Raw genomic sequence first — 27,297 nt, forward strand, 5'->3', positions numbered from 1 at the left:
CAATATTTCCAGGCTCCATTGACTTAGAGATGCAGTTCAGTAATACTGATGTAACAGTATCATTTTGAATGGATTAAAAGCCAGTTGGATCGTGGCTCTGCAGACTTCTGGTCATAGCCTGCTAATGGCAGAGGCCAAGCTTGAGTCAACAAGGTCTCATCTGTGGGGCCCAGTCTAGTCTTGTGGAACGTGCTATCACTACCTGAGCTGCTCAGTAGCTATTTAATAAAAAGCCTTTAACGTAACTTCCTGCCCTCTCTCTCTCTTTCTCAAGGTTGACTCAAGGTTCAATATTTTGCATTATATCCCAGGCTTTGTAGTTATTCTACTGCATTGGCGAGGCAGAGGCATTGGTGGTATTGCTTTTGGGCATTATCTAAAGTAGCCACTGCTGTGGCAGGTGGGTACATGTCTAGCATGCCTAAGCAAACTGCTCTGTGATATTGGTCTCCACAGGCAGCCGGAATCTCGCCGCGGTAACAGGCCAGCCAGCGAGGGGCTGTGTTTATTGTAATTGTAATTGCTAGTTTATTGTAACCTGCAGAGTTTCTTTGCATTATGTGGAATTGGCTCTCATTTGCACTGATTGCCTATGCTATTGAGCACATAGCATATTTTACTCATTGTGGTACTCATTGTGTATGCTTCGTGTGTGTGTGTTTGTGTGTGTGTGTGTATGCATGTACAGTATGTGTGTGTGTGTGCATGCATGTGTGTGTATGCCTCATGTGTGTATGAGTACATGCTTGTTTGTGTGTGTATGCTTGTGTCTGTGTTTCTGTCATCATTGTGTAGCCTATGTGTGTATGATACTGCTGTGTGTGTGTTGCTTGTGTCTGTGTTCCGAAACTGTGTATAGTGTATGGTGGTGTGTGTGCATGCATGTGTGTGTATGCCTCATGTGTGTATGAGTACATGCTTGTTTGTGTGTGTATGCTTGTGTCTGTGTTTCTGCATACTGTGTATATGTGTATGTGTGTGTGTGTGTGTGTGCACGCATGTGTGTGTATGCCTCATGTGTGTATGAGTACATGCTTGTTTGTGTGTGTATGCTTGTGTCTGTGTTTCTGCATACTGTGTATATGTGTATGTGTGTGTGTGTGTGTGTGTGTGTGTGAGAGAGACAGAAATGTGTGTGCACAGACGATATGCAGTCAGTTGGCATGCCCAGGGCCAGTCTTACAGGCTCCCTCATTATCAGGCTCAGTGCAGCCATACAGAAAGCAGTTCCTTAGGGGCCCATTTCCATGTCGTTTGAGGGGGTGGGGGTTGGGGTGTGGGAGGGCTGGTATAGGGAGAGAAAAGGCCTGCAGATATCATTCCAGCTGCCTTACTGCCAGCATGAACTCTGACCACTGACTGTAAAAAAAATTACACTCACACACATTTATACACGCTCACATACATGCATAATGTATAGCCTACCCTATATCCACTGTCAAAGGATAAAAGTAATCTGGGATTTGCTGTCTCAGGTTCTTAAATCATATGTCTAAACCTTAAGGATATGACAGATACATCATGTGTGTGTGTATATATCTGTCACACAGTTTAGAATGAATCCCAGGCGCAAATCTCCTGGCTTACCAGGCAACAGGTTTGTGCCTCTCGCAGGGACCATTTTAGGAACGGAGCAGCCTACCAGCTCAGAGCAGGACTCGGGCAGAGAGATGCCAGGACCACCCACAGTCACACTTCAGGAGTGTGAAATACACAAAGCCACCTGCTGAGACCAGGAAAACTGATTTCTACCAGAGATGTGTAGTATATCATATCATATCAATCGACCGATTAACCACAGCTCTCTGTTACGAGAGCAGGTGTGCGCACACACACACACACACACACACACACAGTAAACTGCAGGAGAATGTGTGTGTGTGGGGGGGGGGGGAGGTGTTAAGCCTCCCCTTCCTTTCCCTTTCTGGGGGCACTGTGTGCATTAGAAGGACACGGCATCCCAGAGGTACCCCCCACCTAAATGAAATTAACTTCGGGGGAAAATATCAATAAAAGGCCATCATGAATTACACCTCCCTCCTGCATATCATGGCCTGGCTGGGGGGAGCTGACAGCCGGGTTTATGTAAATACGTGCGTTATCCTCCAGAGAGGGAGAGTGTAGCTGCCTTTGATTAGCGGGCTTCAGTGTCTTTATTAGCCGGGGTGAATAATGCGGGTCTGAGCGCTCGAGATAAAAAGGGAGACGAGGGAGGACCGCTGGGGGTTTCAAAGACACTGACATTTCCACCAATAAACACCCACGCGTGCGCTCATATGGGCTTTCTCTTCCTCTCTCTCTCTCTCTCTCTCTCTCTCTCTGTCTCTCTCTCTTTTTCTTTCTCTCTCAATTCACTTCAATTCAGTAATGCGTTATTGGCACGACTGCATATGCGCAATATTGCCAAAGCGATTCACAATTAAACGATGACACAAGGGACATCTAATTAATACAGTGGAATAAAATATATGAATAAAAATTAATTCATTAATAAATAATCAAATCCAAACCTACAGACAGTCTACAGTTGAATGACAAACTTTAATAAGGACAGTAATAAGAACTCGCTCTAATACACACACACACATTCATAAACACACATGCTCTCTCAAACACACAAATACATAATCTTGCATACATTCTCTCTCTCTCATACAAAGCTACATACATACACTGTTTCACACACTTACACATGCTCCCACAGACTGTATCTATTTTATACACACCAACACACATACTCATTCCCTCTCTCTCCCTCCCTCACTCCATCCCTTCCAGAAAGAGAGGAGAGGTCTTGTGGCAATAGAGCCTCAGAGTCTTACTGTCGGAGTCGGGATATTTATATAAAGCATACTGCAGCATATTTGTGAGACTGCAGGATTTTAACCTGCTAAACGTACATTTGAACACTTGCAGACAAAACCAATGAACCAGGTGGGATTAATGTGGTCTATGAGACTGTTTATTTGTCATGGAGCACTGGCGGATGCACATTAGAGAAAAGCGGTCCAAGATGGCATTGCTGTCTTTAAAGATTCTCAGCCTTGATGCTGGGTGGCCCTGGTATCTATAAGAGCTTCCCGGTCTGGTCCTGGAGGGCCGCAGTGTCTGTCGGGCTCCTCCACCCTCAGCCCTGGAGCACCGCAGCGACTGCAGGCTTTGTCCCAGTCAGGCACTTAAGCACATGAATCAATTCAGCGTTGTCGCGACGTTGGCTTCCTTCCACGGTCAGTAATCTGAACTCCTCTTTCGGCGTCCTTATGAATGAGTGCTGAGAAGCTCTTTTAGAATATGCCGGTGAATCCGGCACATAAAGGGACAAGGGCAGATCTGAGGTCAGTGCAGCAAGTGCTCAGCTGAACTGATCATGCCTCTGAGGACTGCACTATGAAAAGCTCTCCAGACGTTCTTTGCCTCGTCAACAACTGATCCAGGATCAGCTTATCCAAACCTAATCCAAACATCCGCTGACACTGATTCTATGTCAGTCCAGTGGTTTAAAAATATGACAGGGGACCAGTGCTTGACATTAACTTTTTGGCTCCCCAGCCACTGTGGCTAGTGGTTTTCCAAAGTCAGTAGCCACTGAGCATTTATTTTCACCGGCCAACCTATATGCACTTATGTGGACATCTCATTCCATGTGTGTGTGTGTGTGTGTGTGTGTATGAGAGAGAGAGAGAGAGAGAGAGAGAGAAGACCAGTTATAATCACTAGCCTACACTTAACAAAAGCAGAACAGGCTATCTTTAACAAACCATGCGCTTCAAGATGTTTTAACTTACTAAATCTGCACATTGCAGATCTTTGCCATGAATATTCTCTAAGTGTCAGTGTGGAGAACGAAGAGTACATGTATCCACAATGACGATAAAAATGTGTGCGAAGGCGATAAAACGTGTGCAATTCTGCATTTCAAATAAAAATGGCTACATCATTGAGGGATTAAATTGAGCGTTATGTCAATATAATGTGCTCGTATTCATTTAATAACTTCAATGTTGAAGCTCTGCAGATGCACTTTTATTAATTTTTTCTCTTTTAAATCATAATTGCAAAATACCACTGGCAGTGACAGTAGGCTGTGTAGGCTCACCCATTGTATGCCACAGGGTTAGACTCTATGCCAAGAAAAGCCTACTTTCTTCTTTTCTTTTTTGCTAAATAAACTAAAGTGACCCTGAAATCATGGATGTCCATTTGTCAACGTTTATGTTCCTTTACCAAGCTATTCTTGTTTTCTGTGTTTGGTGCAGTAGTCGTTGTCACTTCTGTCTCTTCCAATTACAATAGCAGAATCTGAATCTGAGTTCTCCCCTAGCGTGGTGTCACTAAACAGTTTAAAGCCGCAATGTGCATAGACAGTTTGTATGCTGTGCTGAGTTTGGCAGTGGTTCGATTTCCGTCAAGTTCACCTTTTTATCAAGTAGGCTATACTGCCAGCTTGACCGAGGAGGCAAGACGTGAGAGGGCTTGGTCTTGGTAATGGTATGAGCACACTGTGTGCACCTAGTGCTCATGGAAGTTGTGGTATCACGTAGTATCACCTAGAATTGACTCAATTATTTCAGATGCATTTTGTGAACTACAATGATTTGGGTTTTTTTTTTTTTTTTTCATAGAAAATGCTACCAAAAGGTCACCCGCCAAAGTGGCTTGTAACAGTGACGGAGTTACACGCCACTGCCGAATTCTACCCGCATTTCGGCAAGGTACATTCCACCCACCCCAGTCAGAAACAGAGTTAATTCAACACCGAATGGGTGCACGCATTTTTTAGCCACTTCTGTACTGTGTAAATGTCTTGTCTACGGCCATTCAGACTAAGGGGAACTGTCTAGGTCACGTGGTACCTTAAGGGCAAACAGCGTTATTTTTTCTGCATGTAGATTCCAGGCTGATTCTTCACCCTGGTTTTACTCGTCTGATCTGCCAGGGCCAGCCTGCTCGAACATCATTTCAGACATCCAATTATTTTACGAAGAAAATGTTTAATCTGCTGCTCCCGCCAGAGCATCTCTGTTCAAGTTTTTTTCTCTTTTTTTTTTGCTTGTTCAGAGCGATGGGGGCGGGGTGCATTCGTGCGTTTCTCTGATAAGCAGTCCAGTATTTTTTTTTTTTACTGTTTCGATTCTTAATAAATTGGGTATTCGGGATTGCGGAAGGTTCTGATCTACTGCGGTGTTTTCCAAGTTGTGTTATAATGTTTTTGTGCTGTGTGTGTTCGTGCGTTTGAGGAAGTAATGCAGAATAACAATGCTGGGCCCGCTCAGGTGACTACGGGGGGAGAAGAAGACCCGCTCCGCCGGAAACCCGCTTGTCTTTCAACACGGCGAAAACGAGAGAGGGGGGGAAATTAAACAAAATCAGAGAGGGGAAGAGAAGCGTGAGCGAGTCCTTGGGCCTCTCGGGGGAGTGTGGAGCGCTCACCATCTGGCTGAAGTCGCGCTGCGAGAGAGGGAGCGCACGCGCGGGGGGGGGGGTGGGGCGTTGTGTGTGCGGGGGGAGGGGGGGCTTTAGAAAGGGGGGGGGGGGGGTCGTGCCAGGGGAGAGCGGGGAGTGAGTTATCTTGTTTGCCGCGACTCCACATGCCAGCCGTCAGAAGCTGTTTCTCACCGTCGGAGTGATGGTAATTAGATCAAACAGTTTCCAATCTCGTTCCTCATCTCCGCGCTGCCGTCCGCGCTGCCGCCCGCTCCCCGTCCGCGGCGAAGGCGAGTCGAGCCCCGCCGTTTCCTCGCGGTTCTCCCCCAGGCTTGCCGTTCCGTCCGTCGGCTCGCGTGCGTTTAACGAGTGAAGGCGTATAGATTTCGGTGGTTTCGTTTGTTAGCGTTTTCCTCGCTCGGTTGGCCCTTGGAGTATAGACGAAGGAGAGAGCGATGCGTTTTACCTCGCCGCTGAGCCCAGCACCTGACACGGTTCCACCCGTCTGACACGCGAACGGCGTCTCCCGTCTCCGGATTGGCCGCTCGGACCCTCGAGCGGCTCGGCTGTGGAGACGAGCGAAGCAGCCGAGAGAAGGAGCCCGATCGATGGCTTTCTCCCATTAGGCATTCCCCCCGCGCCGAGTCCCTCTTCGATCCCCCCGAGCGCCGGGGCACCGCGCTCCAATTAAGTCTGGAGCGTCTCCAAACATTTTCCAAAAAAAATAACGCCCCGCGATCTCGTTCGGAGTGGCCCCGAGCGAGAGGGAGGCGTGTCGCGCGTCCGCCGCCAGGCTGGCTGGCGCTTAGAGGAGGGTTCAGCTGAGGCAAAGTCCTGGAGGAAGAGGGAGAGGCGCGATCTCCTTCAGGGCACAGCAGCCACCCAGACCAGGGTTCATTTCTGAAACAAAGACTTGTGCTCGGGCTGCGGTTTAGCCTAGCGGTTAGGGAAGGGGGACTATAAACCGGAGGGCTTCAGGTTCAAATCCTCTTTAAAGGAAATCTCCCGTGCACCCTTAAGGCAGGCACTTAACCGGAATTGCCCTTGTGTGCTGAGCCGAACGGATGGGCGGTACGCGCAACGTGAGCCGTCTGAGTGCTGGATCTGCCCATCTTTCAATGGGATGAAGAGCAATCCGGTCGTGACAGAGTAGGGCTTTCGATCCGCAGCACCGAGAGCCACGCTCTGCGCTGAAGATCGACTCGCTCAGAGCACCCTTAGCGATCGCGGCTCTGCGCTTGCGTCGCGGCTTCAGCTTCGCGGACCGGATTCGAGCCAGCGGCCCCCGCTCCTGAGGGCCTGCAGGGAGAGAGCGACCTGCCTCGCGCGGTCCCATCCCAACATCCCGCGGGTTTTCAAGGAGCGCTCGAGCTCAGTCCCACGCTTGTTTCTGAGAGAGCCTCTGGGCCAGGATGCTTCCAAAGCACTCGACGTGCATAATTTCCGCCTTAAGTGCCTGCATTTATCTGCTCTGCACAGTTACAGTGTTGCATTGTTCAGCATTCAAACGGAGTGAGAAATCTCTACTGAGCCGTCTATCAGAAGCCAGACTCGGGCCTATGGTACAGCTTCTCAGATGGTCCAAGCCCACAGGGTGCTGTACGAGTGCCTGTGTTTTCTGTCTATTCTGAGTTTAACTTGAATGATGAATTGCATAGAACACTGAGTGCTTGTTTCCCTTGTGTGTCTGGCAACCCACCTCAACTCCTCTCATTATCCACTAGTATTCTTGACCCACAGTTGAGTAACCGCTGGCTTTTTGTAGACTCTGGTTAAGATTAGGGTGTCCTCGACAACTGCGTAAGCTACAGGAGGCTGGCTCCCTTAGGGCTCATACTGGTCCCCGAGTTTAAGGATCCGTGGCGAGGCAGAACGCCACATTTCAGACTCAATAGGGTCTTTGAGCCCCGCGATCTGGAGCAGAACCCGTCTCCATTAGCAACAGGGGCAGCGCTCATCGACAGCGAACAGCACCTGCTCTCCAGCCAGCGTTCCGCAAATCCTGCAGCACAATGCCTGCAGGGTGGGAACAAAATTAATGAATTAATGAAAACAGGTGTTCATGAACGTCCCCCAGTGACAGACAGGGGAAGGGGATCTGTGTCTGGCTGAGAGAGGTGTCTAAAGGATAAGAAAGAGGGAGTGTATTATTATTATTATTATTATTATTATTATTATTATTATGTTTTATGCTTATAAAATGTTGCCATATTCACTCATTCACTCAAACATTGAATTTGAATTTAAGTTTTCTAATTATTGAGAGAGCGAGAGAGAGAGAAAGAGAGAGAGGCATGAAGAGAGAAAGAGACTGAGACCTTGTAATGAATAGACCTTCATGCTGCTGCTGCTGTGTTTGTCTTTGGACCAAAAATAAGTGCTTTGGTGGGGAAAGTGTCTGACTGTGTGTGAGTGTGTGTGTTGGTATGTGTGTATGTGTGTGTGTGTGTTTGCGTGTTTGTGTGTATGTGTTGTGTTGTATCTAACATTGAATTTGTTGAGTTTGTCTTGTTTGAGAACAGGAGGAGAAGAGAAGTGGATGAAGAAAGAGACTGGGCTTGTAACATGAATAGACATTCGCTGGCTGCCGTTTGTACTTGGGACAAAATAGTCTTTAATGTCACTGTGTGTAGTTTGTGTTGGTATGTGTTATGTGTTGTGTAGTTGCTTTTGTGTTGTGGTTGTAATGCCGTGCATGTGTGTGAGTGTCTGTCTGTGTGTATGTGTATGTGTGTGTGTGTGTGTGTTTGTACTGGAAGAATCCCTCTCTACCAATTAAACATGTTTTGGTCAGTCACAACTTGAGCAGCCAATAATTGTGTATTATGCACATCGGGAAATATTGTGGCATGTAACCAAATATTTTGCTCCAAAACATTTTTCATATTTTTGTATTTTTTTTATACACTTTGTGTACGCCTAAAAGTGTTTATTCATTGATAAAGGAAAGGGGTGCTAAAATTAGCCATGTTAATATTTTATTTCATATTTGAGGCAATTTGTGTTTTGTTTCATTATTGCTTTTGATGCTGTGAAATGCTTTGGCAACACATTCCTATTTATTCTCAAGCCAGTAAAGAAATCTGAAGCTAATTCAACTGAAATGCAGAGGAGGTAAAAACAGTGAGCCTGAGTGGAATGAGTTACTCTGGCCCTGCCCCATTGTGAGGACTGATTACCGTGAATTATTTATTTATTTATTTATTTATTTATGTATTTATTTATGTATTTATTTTTTTATTTATGTATTCGTTTATTTATTTATTTATTTATTTATTTATTTATTTATTTTTTATTATTATTATTATTGTTGTTGTTGTTGTTGTTGTTGTTGTTGCTGCTGCTGCTGATGCAGTTGTTGTTATTTCAGGTAATAATAATATTTTATTTCTTACACATAATGAAAAGCTGTTACAAATAAATAAAAAATTGCAATCAGTAGTGATGTAGTTATAATACATAAGCAAGTTAGGAATAAGTAATAATTAATGACCTGAAACACAGAACGTATTTGTATTGATTCAGCTATTCATTATTGTAGCGTGCTGTGAAATCAACATACTGTATAAACATGTCAGGTAGTGCAGGTTCATTCAGTCAGTGCCCTTTTAAAAAGATCGATACACTGCTGTGAATAGAGAGGTGCAAACAGAAACATAAAGCACGTAGCATAAAGCAGTATACCAGTTGGCAATTGCATGGAACCGTATGGTACAATTAAGAATTTGTTGGGTATTTACTAAAGTGAATTATTTAAATACAGACAGCCAGCCACAGATGAGCACTTGATAATTGCTAACCACAATATGGGGTTGGCACAATCGCAGACTAATAAAATTAACAACATCGGTGCGGTGCAACAAGCTCTGAAATTTGGTTTTAAAACCCAAACCGCACACCGTGCAAAATTTCCCCACCCAACATTTTTGACACAGGTGTCTATCAATTGGTTATCTCTGTCCACTTCTTCTCTAACCGTGGCAAAGATAAACCTACTTTTTCAGATGATTTGTCATTTCATCAAGTGATGGCAAAGTGAGGTTTCATATTGGGGAAAGAGCAGAGCTCCCTTGTCACTTATTTGAACCAGTCGTGGCGCCCTGCTGTGAAGAGCAAAGGTTTTTGATTTGTTCAAACCTGTCAGTGATTGACAGGCCGTGTTCACATCTGCAGAGTGACAGGCTGCTGAAGTTGCACATCTGTGGAAAGGTTTGGTAATCAGTAATTGCAGTAGTTTGAGTTTAGTACTGTGGAAATGAGAACTTATAAGTGAATTAAATATAGCTATGACTTCACACAGCAACCACTAATATGATCAGTTTATTGGTGGGTTGGACTGCGTATTCCTTCACTTTGTCAATGAATTCTATTATGACTTGAAAGTCTCCATCCACACTGATGCTGCTGGTTGCCATTGGCTACACAAACTGTCCCAACCGGGTCTTTCAATAGCGTGTGAACTGCAGGTCTGACTACAACACGTGGCAATCAGGGGTTACAGGAGCTGTTTTTCATCTGCCTTGTCATCCAGGTGGGGGGTTGGGGAGTGACTTGTAAAGGCCATAAATTTTGATGACTCAGATGGAGCGGATAGTGTCCAATGGGGAGGGCAGGTGAATAATTTATGAATGGGGACATGGAAAGGCTTTTTATTTTAAATGAACTTTTATTTTCAATTCCTCACTGGCACAGGAGAAGAGGTCTGTCTGTTCTGCCGTGTCTAGTACTGCTTCTGATCTACCGTTCAGCTCAAAAGCACCTCGTTAATTAACATTGAAAAATTGATTACAGCTGATCTGTGCCAAACTTTTCTCCTGGCCTGGATATATATATATATATATATATATGTGTGTGTATATATATATATACAATTGGCATCAATTGTAAAGCGCTTTGTAAAAGCTATATAAATGCGTCCATTTTCCATTATTGATATATATATATATATATTATGTATAAATTATAATTATATATATATATATATATATTAATATTATATATATATATGTAATAATAATATATATAAATATTTTCTAATAATAGTTCTCTCTTCTCTCTCTGTCTTTTCCAGGCCTGTAAACTGCTTCTCTTCTTGTGACACTGAAGAAACACGTACACACACCCCATCTGTCCCCTCCCTCCTTCCCCACACGCACTCACACCATCAAAATAGGATGAAGGGAGAGAAAAGAAGGCTTCTTACCATAAGAAATATAAAAATCGATATTTTATCATTTAGACCATGGCCTTTTGAAGGGTCCTGTGTACCGAATCTCCAGTCTGCTCTCCGAGTGAGCCTCTTTGCTTTTGTGCCTCCTTTTTCTCCCTTCCCTCCCAGTGCCCCCGTCCTGCCATCGATTCGTTCTTCCCTCCTTCCCTTCCTGTCACCATTCCCCCCTTCCAAAGTGCCCTACCCTCTCCCTCCCTCCATTCCTCCTTTCCTCCCTCTGCCCCGTCACCATCAGCGATATCTCTCCGCCCCTCTGTGAAAGGACTCCGCCCAGCTGAACTACCTTGCCCGTGCGAACCTCCCATCCTCTCAAGTCTCTCTCTCTCACTTTCTCTCTTTGTCTCTCTCTCATTCTCTCTCTCTCTCTCTTGCTCTCTCTCTCTTTCTCTCTGTTTTACCGGCTGGTCAAGGAAACTACACAGAACTCCAAGCTGCCAAAAGCAGGAAGCGAGAGACTGTTTCTGGCGTATGTCTGCAGTTTTATTTTTCCTCACAGACTACTGTGTTTGATCTCATTTTCTATTCTAAAACGGAAGGATAATAAAAAAGAGCCTCGTAGGTCTTCAGTCGTGATGGTTTTTAAAGGCTAGGTGGTGAAACGATGTCTCATGTGTGGTATTTATTTTATTTTTTGTTTTGTTCGTTTTATTTTATCCGGCGTCGGTTTGTTATTGAGTGGAATACTGCATAGCTTCTATAGTAACGGTGTGAAACCTGAAGAAAAAAAAGAAGTACACTGTATTTTTTTCTTTTTTTACTATGTTAAAAATATATATATATTAAACATTGTGTACTATGGACTGCAGACTAGTCACCCCCACCCCTCAAAAAGAAAAAAAAAATCTTTTTGCAGATTTTAGGCACTGTTTCTAATGTCGTTGATGTTTTTTTTTTCCTCTTTTTTGTGGTATATGCTCTTGTGGGGACTTGAGGGTGTTTTTGGTTCACGGTCTTAGATTAAATGCCCCACAGGTGGTCTGTGTGCCCTGTGTTTCATGGCTTATGGTTCCTGCCCCTACAACTACCCCCCTGACCTCCTACCTCCCCGAACCCCCCGCCCCCCCCGCCCCCCCCCCCTCCCCACAGTCGCACTATGAAATCACAGGAGGCCGTTGGTTTGGTGGTGGGTTCGGAGCTCGTAAAAAATAAACGTGTATGGAAAACCCCCCGTAAGTCATGAGCAAAGAGATCAAAACAATGACGTTATGAATGAGTCGTCTGTCTTTTGCACTAATTTAATAAACCCCGTTACTGTATTTCCCTCCAGTCGAAGCTTGTTTATTTACTCACAGAAATCCACCGTCTTCCCTGGTTCACACAAAGGTCACGGTGAGACCACTGGAACTTCCTGGACAACATCATGATTTTCAATACTTTCAATAAACTCTTTACCAGGCTTGTACAAATCTGTCGATTACTAAGGTGCCTGTTTAGAACAAATATTCAGGACCACATTTGTCTTTCATATGAATGTATGTTTTGTGATTAATGTTTTGTTGAAAGTTCATCGGCATCAAATGGGGAGTTTCAAAATTTCACTGGTGTCTGAAAAATGTTTTTCACTTAAGTCTGGAAGCACACAAACAGTGATTTGTCCCTGTGATCAAATAGAAATAGCAGGGCTCTCCTGGATCTTTCCTACACCAATACAAACCGCATGAGTTGAATAGCTGGAGTTATCATACAGTGTGCTGTGATACTGTTTCAGTCTGGATGATTGGCTTCATACTGACATTTGCACTCATGTCCCACACTTCACCAATCCGCTTGGAAATGGGGTATAATGAGCCCGGTTCCAGCTCTTCAGTGAAAAAGGGATGTGTGTCAGCCTGGTTTGCAATTCTACGGTAAAAAATGGGCACAATAAGCAAGCCTGGTTCTGCCTCTGCTGTGTGAAAGGTCTATATTGAGTCAGCTTCGTTCCAGTTTGACAATAAATATGGCTAAAGGCTACCATGGAATATTTTTCTGTGTAAATGGTCGTTTTAGTGCAAGGCACCTGTCCTCGCTGCCGTGACATCCGGTGGTTCCAGGTGTAGCGGTGATGAGACGCCTCACCTGAGTAGATGTGCTGCAGGTGTGGAGGTGACTCCTGTCAAACAGCCCAGCAGGGCCAGGTCCTTGTTGAGCTGCGGTGGTGGCTGGCCTGATATGAGATCGCCAATGGGTTATTTTCGCATTAGGCGTGCAGTAGAGTAAACGTGTGGTCAGCAGTGTAGTATAATGAGTAAGGAGCCGGTCTTGTAACCTAAAGGTTGTAGGTTCGATTCCCTGGTTGGACACTGCCGTTGTGCCCATGAGCAAGATACTTAACCTGCATTGCTTCAGTATAAATCCAATGTAATGTAATTATTTAATCGGAATAACCTTTTTAATACGTTTCTGTGATTGCTATTTCTATTTAGTCTTGTAATTGACCCCAGTAATTTCCGCCGGGTATAAATTTCAGTTAGAGTGAGACGAGTTACGTTGGACCGAAGAAACGTACATTTTTTTTACATTTTACACACTGCTTTGAACTACTTTGACCCCTCCATGATTAAAGTGGTAAATCAATGATTTGACAGAAAGTTTTTTGAAAATGTGCATATTGCTGATCATATGTTTTATTCATCGGTGGCTTGAGTGTAGACCAAAGTGAAAAAGCCAAGCCCAGTGGGGGTCTGTTGGAATTATGATTCATTGCAGTTATCTAAAATGTCCTCACAGTGCTGGCTGATGGTCACGTGGTGACCGTTGCATTCTTTTATTATAGACTACAGCTCAGCTCTGTCCTGTGAAGATGCATCATTAAAGGAGAACAAATTAATCAGGAGATTAATGAGCCACTGCGGAAAAAAAAAAAAAAAAACTAATCGACCAAAAAGAAAAGATACAGAAATAACCGCGACAACCCGGTTACGCGTCTTTGAAAAGCGAAGATGTTTTCATCTTTTGTCCTTTTCGTCTTTCATCTGACACCAGTCTGATTGGGTAAGTGTTCTTTCACTGTAATTTCAGGCTTGCTGCTACAGTTTTCCATTTTCTGTGTTTTTGTTGTTTGCGGTGGATTAAATTGACGGTTAATTCTTGCAAGACCTTATGAAGCCTTGTCTGTCTTTTGCACACATTTTATAAACTCTCTTACTGAATTTCCCTCCAACTGAAGCTCGCGTATTTACTCTCGTGGTCATCTCTGCCTTCCCTGAATCACACAGAGACCACAGTGAGGCCATCAGAACCTCCCGAGCGAAACCATGAATTTACAGCAATTTAATTTCACAATATGCACACGGCACATAGAACAGAACTTTCATATTAAGCTTTTTGTTTCTGTGCCTTGTAATTATTTTTTTAAATTAGTCTTTTGTAATTAACTCACACAAATATAGAAGGCTTTTTGTGGGTATTTTTTAGAACTGTGTCATACCAGTAATTGGTATCATACCAAGGTATGATATCATCAAGCTATTTGAAGCATTTTGTGTGAAGTTGCACCAAAATGTGATGTTTTCACATTTCACACACTGTACCCCCTATGATAAAAGTTTTAATAAATACATTGCGAAGGCTTGCGGAGCAGGGGTCTGTTGGAACAGCGGCTCATTACAGTGTTCTAAAATGTCCGCACAATGCTGGCTGATGATCGCATGCCACACGGTGACAGCTGCAGCCTTCTTTTGTCACAGACTGCAGCTCAGCTCTGTCCTGCGAAGATCCGTCGAATAAAGGAGAACATATTAATCAGGAGACTAATGAGCCACTGCCAGAAAAACTAATCAACCAAAAAGAAAAGGTACAGAAATAACCGACAGCCCAGTTACGCATCTTTGAAAAGCGAAGATGTTTTCATCTTTTGTCCTTTTCTTTTCTCATCTGACACCGATCTGATTGGGTAAGTGTTCCTTCGCTGTCATTTCAAGCTCATTCAGGTACCTTTCCATTTCCCATTTGTGCTTGTTTATTGTGGATTAAATGTCTGATAATTATCAGTATTAATTGGTAATTCTGTTTTTTTCCCCTTTTCACTTTAAAAGCCTTTTCTTTAAAAAAAGAAAAAAATTAATTAATCTCAGGCGAGCTGTCACGATGGCCCCATCAGGTCAAATAATAATGGCTAATCGTTTAGGCCATCAAAAATGGGTCACACACATTATATGCCGTGCAAGAGCCAGTAGCAGTGGTGGAACAGCTCATCCTTTTCAAAACGGATGTGGTGCTGTCATACCCCAGACCAACACCAAGTTTCAGTTGAGGAAATTCACGTTTTAAAAGCCTCTCTTCATCGACGGTAGGGCGAGGAAAGGTTTTATGGCTGATATTAAGCACGAGGAGCAGCAGGTGCAGAACTACCTCCGAACAACAATGCAGCATAATTAAAACTGCAATAAAACTGGCGGGAGTCTGGTTATGATCTCTACCTGGAATGTTAGTTAGGTTGCAAATGATATAGAAGCTGCCTTGTTTTTAATAGTGCGGCGGTCATACCACAAACAGCAGGGGGCTAATCTTGCCGCTGCAAACGCCGGAATGTTTTGGCAGCTGGGAACTGCAAAAGGCATCTTCGGAAAATAAAATGCAGGTTTATTGCTGTATTTATCATGTAAATTCATTTTAAAAAGGCGTTTGTTTCCAAACATTTTAAATAAAGGTAGTGAACAAATGGAAACACCTGGGTAAATGAGGTACAGGAAGTATTTGCCAAGTGGAGGTTTTCATCAGGTGTAGCATGTCCATTAATTCAGCAGATTACATCCCAGTATTCATAGGGTCATGTATAAAATGCTCCCCTCAGTGACTTTGAAGGGGAGATTGTGGGGAGTGTTTGGTTTGCTTCTGTGACCAAGACAACTCATCTTGCTGATGTTTCACAATCAAAAGTGTTTTAGGTAATTGCATCATCAGCAAATGGTGCCTGTGGGCAGAATGGCATTCCCCAGGACACATACCCTCTGCATTCTCTTTCCCAAAAAAAGGTAATAGGTTAGGCTGTTCTCTATCAGAAAACCCGGGGCTTGCTATAGATGAGTAGGGGTTGTATCTTAACACTGGCATTTCCTGGTATTTTGAACAATTATGAAACTAGACCACTCAATCCAAATCCATTCGCACTGTCATGCAACCATCTGGTGAAAAGCACCAGTTAAAGCTTCAGAAAAGCACTGGTTAAATGTAGTTAAACCAGTGCTTTTGCAGAAAGCCTTTATAAAGAGTGTATAATGTACAGTAGAAATGTCTAGTAAAGTGTTTATAAACCATTCATAAGCAGGTGTACTCATTTATAAGGGATACCATAGAAAATTATATGTGAATTGGTATTCTAAAATATGACATAACTCAAATAACTCAAATAAGGTCAGAATGCTAAGAAATTATAAAGATGTAATCATAGTGGTGCTGTTCAAATTTCATGAAGGCGTCAGGCTTATATGTGTCAATGTGTGCATTTGTATGTGAGAGAAATGGTGTGTGTGTGTGTGTGTGAGTGTGTGTGCATGCGTGTGTGCATTTCTGTATGTACACACACACATTCCTCTTGTCTGTATCAGCTTGTCTGTTTGTCTTTCAGAAGAGCCATATGAAACTGATTGTGTAAGGCATAGATACATTTGAGCCAAATGGAAAATTGTCAGTTTTCTGGATTACATTGTTCGTGGAAATCGCCAAATGGCAAAACAGCTTTAAATCAATGATCAGGTTCAACTGCATTTTGTTTCACCTTACCACAAAGGTAAAATGCAGAGATAAATTATTTAAAAAGCTGATACTTGTTGTTAGAAGCTAATTTAAGCTAATTTAAGCAGTCTTATCTCCTAAAGAGTTGTGCTCATTTATCTTGCAAACTTGACATAGCATAGGGCATTTGGGGATATCCATGCCATCAAGTGTTAAAGAATGTGTGTGCTTCACAAAAGCCCCCAAGAATATTGTAAAATATTTGTTATTTTACTAGTGATAGTTTACTCTTTGGCACAAAGAGGTCTATATCACATTCGGGCACCCTTCCAGGAGAATCAGGAAAACCACCAGCTGCCTCCACATGGGGGTGACACTGAGCTGAGGGGGAACGTATGCCCCAGCCCTGGAACCCAAAGTCCTGTCAGCACTGTATCTGGTCCCTCAGCGAGATCCCTAATGTGAGCGTTTCTGTGTCTCGCCCTCTCACGCTCACAAGGGTCTCTAATTGGGCTTGTTTATTCAGCCCTGGGCCCTCTCTCTATCTCTCTCTCTCTCTCTCCCTCTCCCCCTCTCTATCTCTCTCTCTTATGGTAATATGACTGTTGCAGGGATCAGTTTCTGTCACGCTGGATAAACGCACTTCTTTAGTGCCTCCTAGTTATACTGCAGTTCTTTGTTTGTGTTTCCTTCATTCTTAAGTGGTTTCCAAGGCAATTTTTCCACTGAAGGAATGCTTCAAAGTGCCAGCTCCAATTGTGTTTTGTGTCTGTGGCTGTGGTTTTGTTTTTAAAAAAACACATTTGAACTTGAACCTGATTCTGCGAGGTGTTCTGAATCTGACAAATTTATCCACCTGATATATATATATGATAATGTGACTACTGCATGAATTCTGAAGTGTACAGAAGCATCTGATCAGCTCAGATCCAATTGAATGCCTCAAAAATGTTGGACAATGATTCACCTTGCAGCAAGATAATGTCTGATAAACAATACGATGAACATACAGATAAAGCAACCAAGGAGTTTGTCAGGGCCGATAAGTAGAATGTTTTTGACTGGCCGAGTTTCATGCATTCGGTTGCTGAAGACAAGACTGAAGGCAAAAAACCTGTCTTCAAAACAGGTACAGGAAAAGGTCGGCAATACAGGCTATACAGCGGATGTCTATGGGTTGCAATCAGTCATCAAATGCAAAGGATTTCCGACCAAATACTAAATATGACCACTTAATTTAAGATAAGCCAATTTGTCCGTGTACTTTGGGTCCACTAAAATCAGGGGACTACATTCAATAAAAGATGTAATTCTGACATGTTTCACCCGATGTGGGAGTAAATACCCTCAAATTAAAGCTGGAAGTCTGCACTTTAACTTCATTTTCATTGTTTCATTTCAAGAGACGCACACACACAGACGTGGAGATAAATTATTTAAAAAGCTGATACTTGTTGTTAGAAGCTAATTTAAGCTAATTTAAGCAGTCTTAGCTCCCAAAGCCTTGTGCTCATTTATCTTGCAAACTTGACATTGCATAGGGCATTTGGGGATTTCCATTCAATCAAGTGGTAAAGAATGTGTGTGCTTCACAAAAGCCCCCAATAATATTGTAAAATAGTTGCTATTTTACAAATGATAGTTTACTGTTTGGCACAAAGAGGCAAAAAATGACAAAAAGCCTGTCCCCAAAACAGGTACAGGAAAAGGGCTGCAATACTGGCCTGGCAGAGCATCACCAGAGAAGATACCCAGCGTCTGGGGATGCCTATGGATTACGGACTTCAATCAGTCATCGAATGCAAAGGATTTCCTACCAAATACTAAATATGACCACTTAATTTAAGATAAGCTAATGTGTCCAATTACATCTGGTCCACTAAAAACAGGGGACTACATTCAAAAAAGGCTGTAATTCTGACATGTTTCACCCAATGTGGGTGTGAACACCCTCAAATTAAAGCTGGAAGTCTGCACTTGAACTTCATTTTCATTGTTTCATTTCAACACACACACACACACACACACACACACGCACACCATAATAGTTGTGCCATTGAATCAAGACAACACTTACGAATACACGCCACCTCCAAATAGATGGCACGCAGACAATGGGGAGTTCTAAATAAAGCACAAGAGTGATTACTCAGAGTAATGTGGCATATTTTTTTCCCAGCAGTGATGCTTTATGCAAAGCTGATGAGACTTCTCTCATGTGTACAAAAATAAGAGAGATATCACACGCCATACACAAATGTGCGTATATTTATCCATAATAACTATAGTCACGAATATTTGTATTTATTTTTACTTTCTTACTTTCCTTTCTTGCTGAGCGCTGCTTGCCACTTCAGGGCCTCCTGTTTAGACAGTAGTGTACGGTACAGCACGTCTCTGTCAAGGACCAGCATAGGTGTCCACTCCTGCTGCGCCTGATTGGAGAACGGTAAACAGAGGGCCAATCAGGGCCCAGCGCTCGCTGAGGAGTCGGACGCGGGCCTCTGCGGCCTCTCCGTGAGGGAGACGGGGTTTTTCTGTTTTCGGTTTTTGTTTTTTGTTTTTTTAATGACAGTTGAAAGGCGCACAGGTGAGGGGCTTCAGGAGTGACAGGTGAGGTCGCCGGGGTCTGCGGCTCACTCACTGAGATAAGGAGAGGACCTGTCAGCCACCTCATTGTTCCTGTACACATCCCCAGAGGGAGAAAGGGCTAAGCTGGCTTCCAGACTGGCTGTCTAAAAGCTGCCCACCCAATTTATCGGCAGACAGGTCTGCGTGTGCCTGTGCGTGTTGGGAGAGAGTGGGTTTGTGTGTGGGTGTGTGTGTGTGTGCGGACCTCTGTGTGTAGGTGTGGGGAAGGGGTAAGCTAGCTATCTGTCCTTTCGGTCAGCAGTTGTTGTGCACATATATCACAGCAGTAATTGAGAGTACCCTTTGAACTTTTAAGATTTATTTTTGTAGCATGGCAGTGGTATCTCTCCAAGCCCAGTCACAGCGCTCAATGTTGCCATTGGTTACACGCACACACGCATGCACGCACACACACACACACACACACAGGAATACATGTAGACACACAAAAAACGAATTCACTAACACCAACCCTCTCACACAAATAAACGTGGTCACACACATAAACGCACTTACGCATGTAAACACTGACACTTACAGACAGCCCCATGCACATACACGCTCACGCAATGCTAAAATGTGCAATCGCATAGTTAATGAAGTTAGACGCAACATCTCTTCTCTATGCCAGTTTAGCTACTGCCAAAATGACCTTCTAGAAAAAAATCTATCATGCCTTTTGCCAATACTTACTGTATGTGGAATGCCTTAAATATTGCTGCACACTAAGCTTGTAAATGTGTTGTTATCGTAATTAGCAGCAGTAATGCTATGTCATGTATCGGATTAAAACTAAACAGATTTTTCAAAAATGATTATCTTGATTACTTGAGAAAAGCAGCTTAATTTTTTATGCTCCAGCCAGCAAAGATTCTATTTTTGGCAGGTAACTTTATGTACTATAATGTAATTATTATACATTTGTCAGGCTTATTTATAGCTCATATAAAGGCTTCTGCTTATGAACTGTGGTGCTAATCTTATATTCTTAAAGCATCTTTGTTCGGAGGCCCAAGTGTGTCATTGCCTTGTTAAAGAAATATAATGCCATTTTATCGGTAGCCTAGCCTACTGCTTATAGGGCTTCATCAAAATTTGGCTGGGATCCATCAGGAATTAATTACTTGGCTTTGACAACACACTTTGCCTGAAATTCTTTACATAAAGCTGTTAAATCTGAAGCATACACCACAGGGTTTTTTTTTCAGTGTAGAGTCTGTCAATACTAACAGAAACTGTGAAATAAAGTAACTTGTTTTACTGGTTAAAGGCATCAATGGAAGTTACATGCAAGACAATATCCTATGGATGCAGCCTGATGACATATCTTTTTTTTTTTTCTATTATGATCTTGAAATAAGAGAACAGTTCATGTAGGCGAGGGATTTACTTAGGCGCATGGATCTAGCTGAAAATGCTATCTGGTCACTTTAATGTTCAGGCCACTTTTATATTCAATAACCGTGCTCTGACAGTTTAATAATACAAGCAGGTATAATTAAAGATTTCAGATATATGCCCAGGCCTTACAATTAAGTGTTGTCAGCTACTGTAATGCGCTGACCTTTATCGTGGTACTATAGCTTTATTGAATACAAAAAGATGACATTTCACTTGTCTGATGAAACATTTGGATAAAGAGGTACTGAAATTTCACTTTATATATTTCTCTTTCTTATCAATGCACTTCTTGATACGTTTGCATACTGTAATAACTAGCCTATACATCAATAAAGTGATAAACTAGCACCGTTCATTCATTATTGTAGCTTCAAATACTAATTTTAAAGTAAAGGGCGATATTGGAATAAAATTCATTACCCTACGTCAATGTTGTGTTTTAATTTCAATTTGAAAGGAAAGATCCCTTTTGAAATCATCTAATTGTGCTCAGAAGTGAAGTGATTAACTGCCACATCCCTGTATTTCGTGTATGCTAATAACGGAGGAACGAAGAGCATTCATAAATAAACACAGTGGAATTTAATCGGTCAATACCTTGCCGTAACATAACAGGAATGTTCCGCGGATGTCCACAGGCAAAGTAAATTGGGTGCCAAATTGTTGCCAATCTGGCCGTCAATAATAATAATAATAATAATAATAATAATAATAATAATAACATTGCTGACATTTTTGTATCTGCAGGTTGACGTGTGCGAGGCTCGGTGCAGCGAATGGAAGAGAGGTGTCCTGGAGAGATGCGCGATGTGGATTAACAGGTGTGAGTTATCGTGTATTTTATTTAAGCGCAGGGAGGCTGCCTGAGACGCGCATTCTTTTTCTTTTTTTTCATTTTGTATCAGGAAAAGATGGGATTTATTCCTGTAACCGGCAGTGAAACCGGCTGTGCTTCCCGACACCTTCCCTGCTGTCAGCTCCATGCGGTGCGCAGCAGGGTCCTCGTGGATGCACCGCGTGCTCTCACCTCTCATCCGAGAAGCGGGGGAAGCGCACAGCTCTCACTTTTGACCCTTGTTCAGCCGTCTCTCCTAGATCATTATAGGATCACCGAAGTGATATCACTATTATTGGTCTGTTTAGAATCCTTATAGGATCTTGTTACCATCTTGTTACCATTGATCATCAATGAGTCACCTAAGTGGTCTCATTAATATTGATCATCATACAATCACCTCCTATGTGATCTAATTTCTATTAATACTCATACAATCACTGAAGTGATCTCATTAATATAGATCACCTAAGTGATCTCACTGATATTGATCCTCTTGGGATCACCTAAGTGGTGCCCAATAGGAGTGTCCAATATGTTGATCACAATCATTCAGTCGTACAGAGGCCATACTGGTAGATTATGTGTCATTTTTAAATATGCATCCTTACACATACGCTTCCTATTTTCAATTTCGTCTTGCTCATACAAGCATGCTTCCCGGACCTTGGAACCAGTACACGTGCTACACTTGGATTGATTTTGAAATGTGGCCAATTCTCTTAGTTTGAGAAGAACGTTTATTGCCAATTGAGCCATTAAGGGTGCCCATTTGTGATGTAATGCACAATTGTGCACTCAAAATTTGGTGGTATGATCACATAAATATCCAATATGACATGATAGTATAACTTTTACGGCACATGTTATATGGGGCAGAGTGGTCGTGATGCTGACATGATAAATCTGATCCATTTTAGGCAGAGAATTTTGTTTTCAATCTCCGACAGATGATGGTGCGAATCTGAAGCTGGGAATTTGTCCAGATACGATACGGGCCTAATGATTTCGCATTCATGCCATTACAGGTTTTTATACAATTTGGCTTATATTTCCACATGATAGTAACAAACTTTGCCAATGCATTTAATATGGCACAGGGCTAATCGTGGTGGCGACACGATGCATCTGGTCCATTTTAGGCCTGGAATTTCACTTTCAGGATCTGATGGGTAGTTTAATTGGCAGGCTATGGGCATTAACAGATGGGGGAAATTTACCGGTAATGTCTGCTTGCTTCGATGTCAATTCTGAGGGGACCCCATCCGACACACCCCGCCATCCCTAATATCGCTAACATACTGGCTGTGGTGCCCATGGGAAAAGTAGATCGCGAGCCAAAAAAAGTGTGGGCACCCCTGACTTTAATGATCTTGTTGATAAGGATAATCACAGGATTACCTAAGTGATCTCATTAATATCGATCCTGATTGTGATGTCATCATTTTCACTCAGTATAGGAGGAGGTGCGAATCCTGTTTGCGGCACAGATCCGTCAGCGAGCAGGCAGGACAGGGAGCGCCATCTTTGCCCTTTGCTGCTTGTAGTGCAGCTCTGGGGTGGTCACCTCCTCAGATGTGGGCAAGATAGACACAAAAGTGATGAGGCTCCCTCCTGTATGAGCGAACGCTTTTACACCCAGCTGCAGAACAGCGCGGCTGAAGGATGGCTTACTTACGCTTGCCTCGCCTGTTCCGGGAATGCCACTTCCTCCGGAAGGATCCTATATAACCCAATAATATCTGAATCCATTTATAAAACATGGAAACCACCTATGCCTGCGGACATAATACAGAGCATAATAGAGCCGGAGTGCCGAGCGTTGGCCTCCAGCGTAGTTTGAGCGCTGTGCCTTTGCTGTTGTGTTCTAAATAAATTAGAGCGCAGGACTATATTCCAGGGGCTGGTAGCGGTCTAACAGTACATTAGTGCTGTAACAGTATGGTATACCCACAAAGACACAGGAAAGGGCCTACGAATGGCAAGCTATCAGAGACTCTGTGTGAGACACCGTAAAGCAGTTAACCTTCAACGAGATTAGGAGGAGTGCCAAGTTGAGACAAATAAATGTATCACAAAATATAAAGTTCAGATTGGTACAGTTTCACAATGCAAATGTTACTTACCTATTGCACCGATGAAAGTAGGTAGTAAAATACAACTAAATCACATCTGAGTTACAAAAAAAATATGAACAGAGTTGACTATACGCAGTGTTGCAGGAGCTCATGATGATGAGACTCCCTGAACAACGCCAGTTCCTCCAGATATATCCGAAACATCAAACAAAACCATAACAGACCAAAGGAGAATCTGGACTACCCATGGGCTCACTGAAAGATAAAATAGCTTCTCCTGCCTTATGTAAAATGTGATACCACACCCATACCCCACTGATATAGAGGAAAATTGACCCTGAATAATGCTGATTGATTTGCATCTCACACCAATCAGGGCCTTGACAAGGATCCTGTTCTTTATTAAAACAGTTCCCCACAGACCCTACAAAAGGGCACAACAAAATTAGCCCCGCAGGTTTGCCATTCAGGTACTTAAGGTGGCTGTGTTTCCAGAACATTCTCTCCCCCGGGGACCGAGGACCTGGTCTTTACATAGCCCTCAAATTAGGCAGTGGGCAGCAGCTGTGATGATGAGACCGAATGCAGCTGCCCTGCCTGTGAGTGCGGCCGGCGCTGTCCGTGGTCCTGCAGCACTCCCAGGTTGAGGAACACAGAAATACACACACACACGCAAACACTCACGCACGCACACGCTCACACACACACGCAAACACTCATGCACACACATGCTCACACACACACAAACACTCATGCACACACGCTCATACACACACAAACACTCATGCACACACATGCTCACACACATACAAACACTCACGCACACACACGCTCACACACACACAAACACTCATGCACACACATGCTCACACACACACAAACACTCATGCACACACGCTCACACACACACAAACACTCATCCACATGCACACACACAAACACTCATGCACAGCTCACACACCAACATCATGCACACACGCCACACACAACATCATCACAACACTCACACAGCCACACACACAACAACCTCATCACACACACCTACACACAAACACTCATGCACACACATGCTCACACACAAACACTCACGCACACACACGCTCACATACAATAAATGCATAACCAACTTAATCTCCAATACACATGTAACCCACACAATCTCTCATGCACATAATGCATACATAAACTCACACAGTCTGTCACACACACGCACACACACACACGGGTGCACACACACACACGCATGCACACGCACACACACACACACACACATGCACATTTGTTCTCAGAATTCTTTCTTGCATTCACACGTGCAGGCATGAACATGCCTTCATATGCTGACAGAGACAGTGAGACACATGTCAGAATGTTTTTCAGTCTTCCCTCCCTCCTTCCGGTGTGCCTCATTTCTGTGCTCCCCATACGGACCCCCAGTTGTTCGATTTAATGTATCTCAACAGGGTGTCCTACCAAGTAACACATGATAAATTCAATTAAAATTTCAAACAGTGCTGCATATAATCCAGAAGCTCAGAAGAAAACCATAAATGTGATTCTTTTAAAGAAATACAAAAGAACTGAATAACTCTTTCACTGATTAACATCTTAGATGCTAATATTAATCTGACAAAATAATATACAATCTGTTAAATAGACAATAGGGGTATTAATACAGGCAATTGAGCAATTGAGACCTTGGGCAGTTAGACACAATGTTCTCAGATTATGGCAGGAAGTGCCTAGAGATGATGTGGAGGCAACTCGTAGGTCACATGGTAGGAGAGTGACAGGGGGTGTAAAATCATATGTTCGGCTTGCTGGGTGGCTCATCCTGTTAAGTCTCTGTTCCAGTGTTTGAATGGGCCTCGTAGTGTTGATTCGAATCCAGACCCTGTCAGTGCTGACTGGCCCACCGCCCCACAGGGCGATGTGTGATTGGCTGTAACATCACGCATGGAGGGAGTGGCCATCATGACCGTGTCTGATCGCTCACCAGTGACCTCTGCTGGTCAATGGAGTGCCTGCAGTCTGCTGATTTGTGTTGGACCAAAAGTGCCTTTCTTCTGATTCCTGTATGTCTGTATGAACTCAGCTTGTAAACTGCGGTGTGAAAAGTAGCAGCGGCGTGACAGATTGCCTTTCAGAACAGAGCACGAGCTTGTCTGTGATCTCCGGAATCAATAGCTGAGATTGCACAGCTGGTGAATATGACTGCACACTTTAAATTGGGATGAGGTAATTACTGAACCTTATACTCCAAAGAATTTAAACAGATGAGCGCATTGGCTTCTCAAAGCAGCTGCAAAACAAAAAGGAAGACGGAAGACTGCACTAACAGAAAATGGCAAGGATTTATTTATGTTTCTGTATTTTTTGGACAAGGAAGAGACAAATATGTTTCAGCATGAGCTGTCTTCAGGCTCAAAGTGCTCTGAAAAAAATTGCCCACGAGACAACTGTCCACTTTTCCAAAGTTCAGTTATCAAATCCATCATACATCAACAGTGACATTCTTCATTCTGTCAACAGATCCATAGCTTAAGCTCATAATCTTAGGGGCAGTTTTGTCCATGCAGATAGTTTCAAACCTAAACCTCATTTTAGCTTACTTTACAACCTCAATGTTTTTTTTAAACTGTGCCTTGTGTAATAATTGGATTAAAACAGATTTGTTTATTGCCCCCCCGGCTGGGAATAGCTGTAAAATTAAACAATGCATAACATGTAACACTGACAATGTAATTTACATTTTACTTTGTCCTTGCAGACAGTGCTATTTGGGTCAAGCTACAAGGCCTCTAAAAGCCATGCATAAGTAAGCAGAGCCGTTCAGTTAGAAGGAAAGTTTGGAATTTGCCTGCACACTCTCCAATGCACTGGCATAGAAAAAGTTCCAGTGGTTGGAAGGGATGATCGCTAAAACCGATTTCAAAATGGGAAGCATATATGCGAGATAACTAACCAGGCCTTCAAGGATGAATCAGGATTTTTAATTACCTTCCTTTTTACAGATTTTTGGGTGATTTTCAATATGAGAACTGTCCTTATTTCTGAAACACAATTCTTTTTTTACAGTAGTTTTTTGTTGTCTCGTTTGTTGTACTTATTCCGTGATTTAAAACAGTGTTTTCTGGTAGCGTATTATAAGCTTTGGCCTTTTTACATTGGCAAATGAAAATGAGTTAATTGCATGATTATCTGAATCATATGATGTGTATCATATTATATATGTGCTCTCGCATAATTAATCTTCATGAAGTAATTTGGGCAGTCATCATTGAGTTTTTATAAACAATTTTCAGGCACATTTTAGAAACTGAAGATGGTTCAGGCCAAAATATGTCAGTCTTTTCACTGTAAAAAGTCTTTAAAAATGCTGAAAACTGTAATGTTGCCAAAATTAATGTTTATGGTTTCAACATTTTCAATGTGAATGTTGGTTTATGTAATTCCTTTCATTTAAAACAGGAAAAGCAAGAGATAAAATCTTGTGTCCCCATACACCACCTATATTGTACTCGTATTGTTATCTTGATTTTATAGCTTGTTAGTTTGACTTACCATAACATTCTGACCTAGCCTATGCTAACTATGTTAACTGGACTTAATGTGTTCATGGCTATGAATACATGGCTAGTTACTTAATGGACCCGTGTTTTGTAGTCGTTCCATTAACCTTTGGTATGCACTTACGGTATGTTTGCCAAATAAATGTAAGGTAATATATAAAAATACATTTTCTCTTTTTCTTCAGTAGCACCTTACTTGTTCCATTTTTATACCAGCAGAAGGACAAAGGATAATTAACAAAATAGTAGTGTCAATAAGAGTGGCAAGAATACATGTTGTTGTGTTCTGTTTTTTTAGGCCTGCACTTACATTTAAGCATTAAGCAAATACAGAGGGGGCTAACATAAATGCGTACACACAGGTTTAGGCAATGAGCAACGCTCATGTGAAGCCATTAGAGTCACCGCTAGTCATAGCTGATACAGGAACTTGCGCCATAAAGATAGATGCAAGATAGAAATAGAGAATGTAGC

At 42.8% G+C, this 27,297-nt stretch overlaps 2 protein-coding genes across 3 annotated transcripts in view; both read left to right on the top strand.

The window, feature by feature from the left end:
- cdh13 (cadherin 13, H-cadherin (heart)) overlaps window positions 1–11,910 on the top strand; it is a 456,795-nt gene extending 444,885 nt beyond the window's left edge. For both annotated transcript variants that reach the window (XM_064335504.1, XM_064335505.1), the window contains exon 14: window positions 10,496–11,910. In XM_064335504.1, coding sequence (XP_064191574.1) covers window positions 10,496–10,503 — 8 coding nt within the window. In that variant the 3' untranslated portion in view covers window positions 10,504–11,910. The remainder of the gene's footprint in view (window positions 1–10,495) is intronic.
- Window positions 1–27,297, top strand: part of zgc:173742 (DNA topoisomerase 1) — a 566,006-nt gene that overhangs the window by 427,423 nt on the left and 111,286 nt on the right. The window lies entirely within an intron of this gene.

Source organism: Anguilla rostrata, chromosome 5 (assembly GCF_018555375.3).
Source record: "Anguilla rostrata isolate EN2019 chromosome 5, ASM1855537v3, whole genome shotgun sequence".
NCBI lineage: Eukaryota > Metazoa > Chordata > Actinopteri > Anguilliformes > Anguillidae > Anguilla > Anguilla rostrata.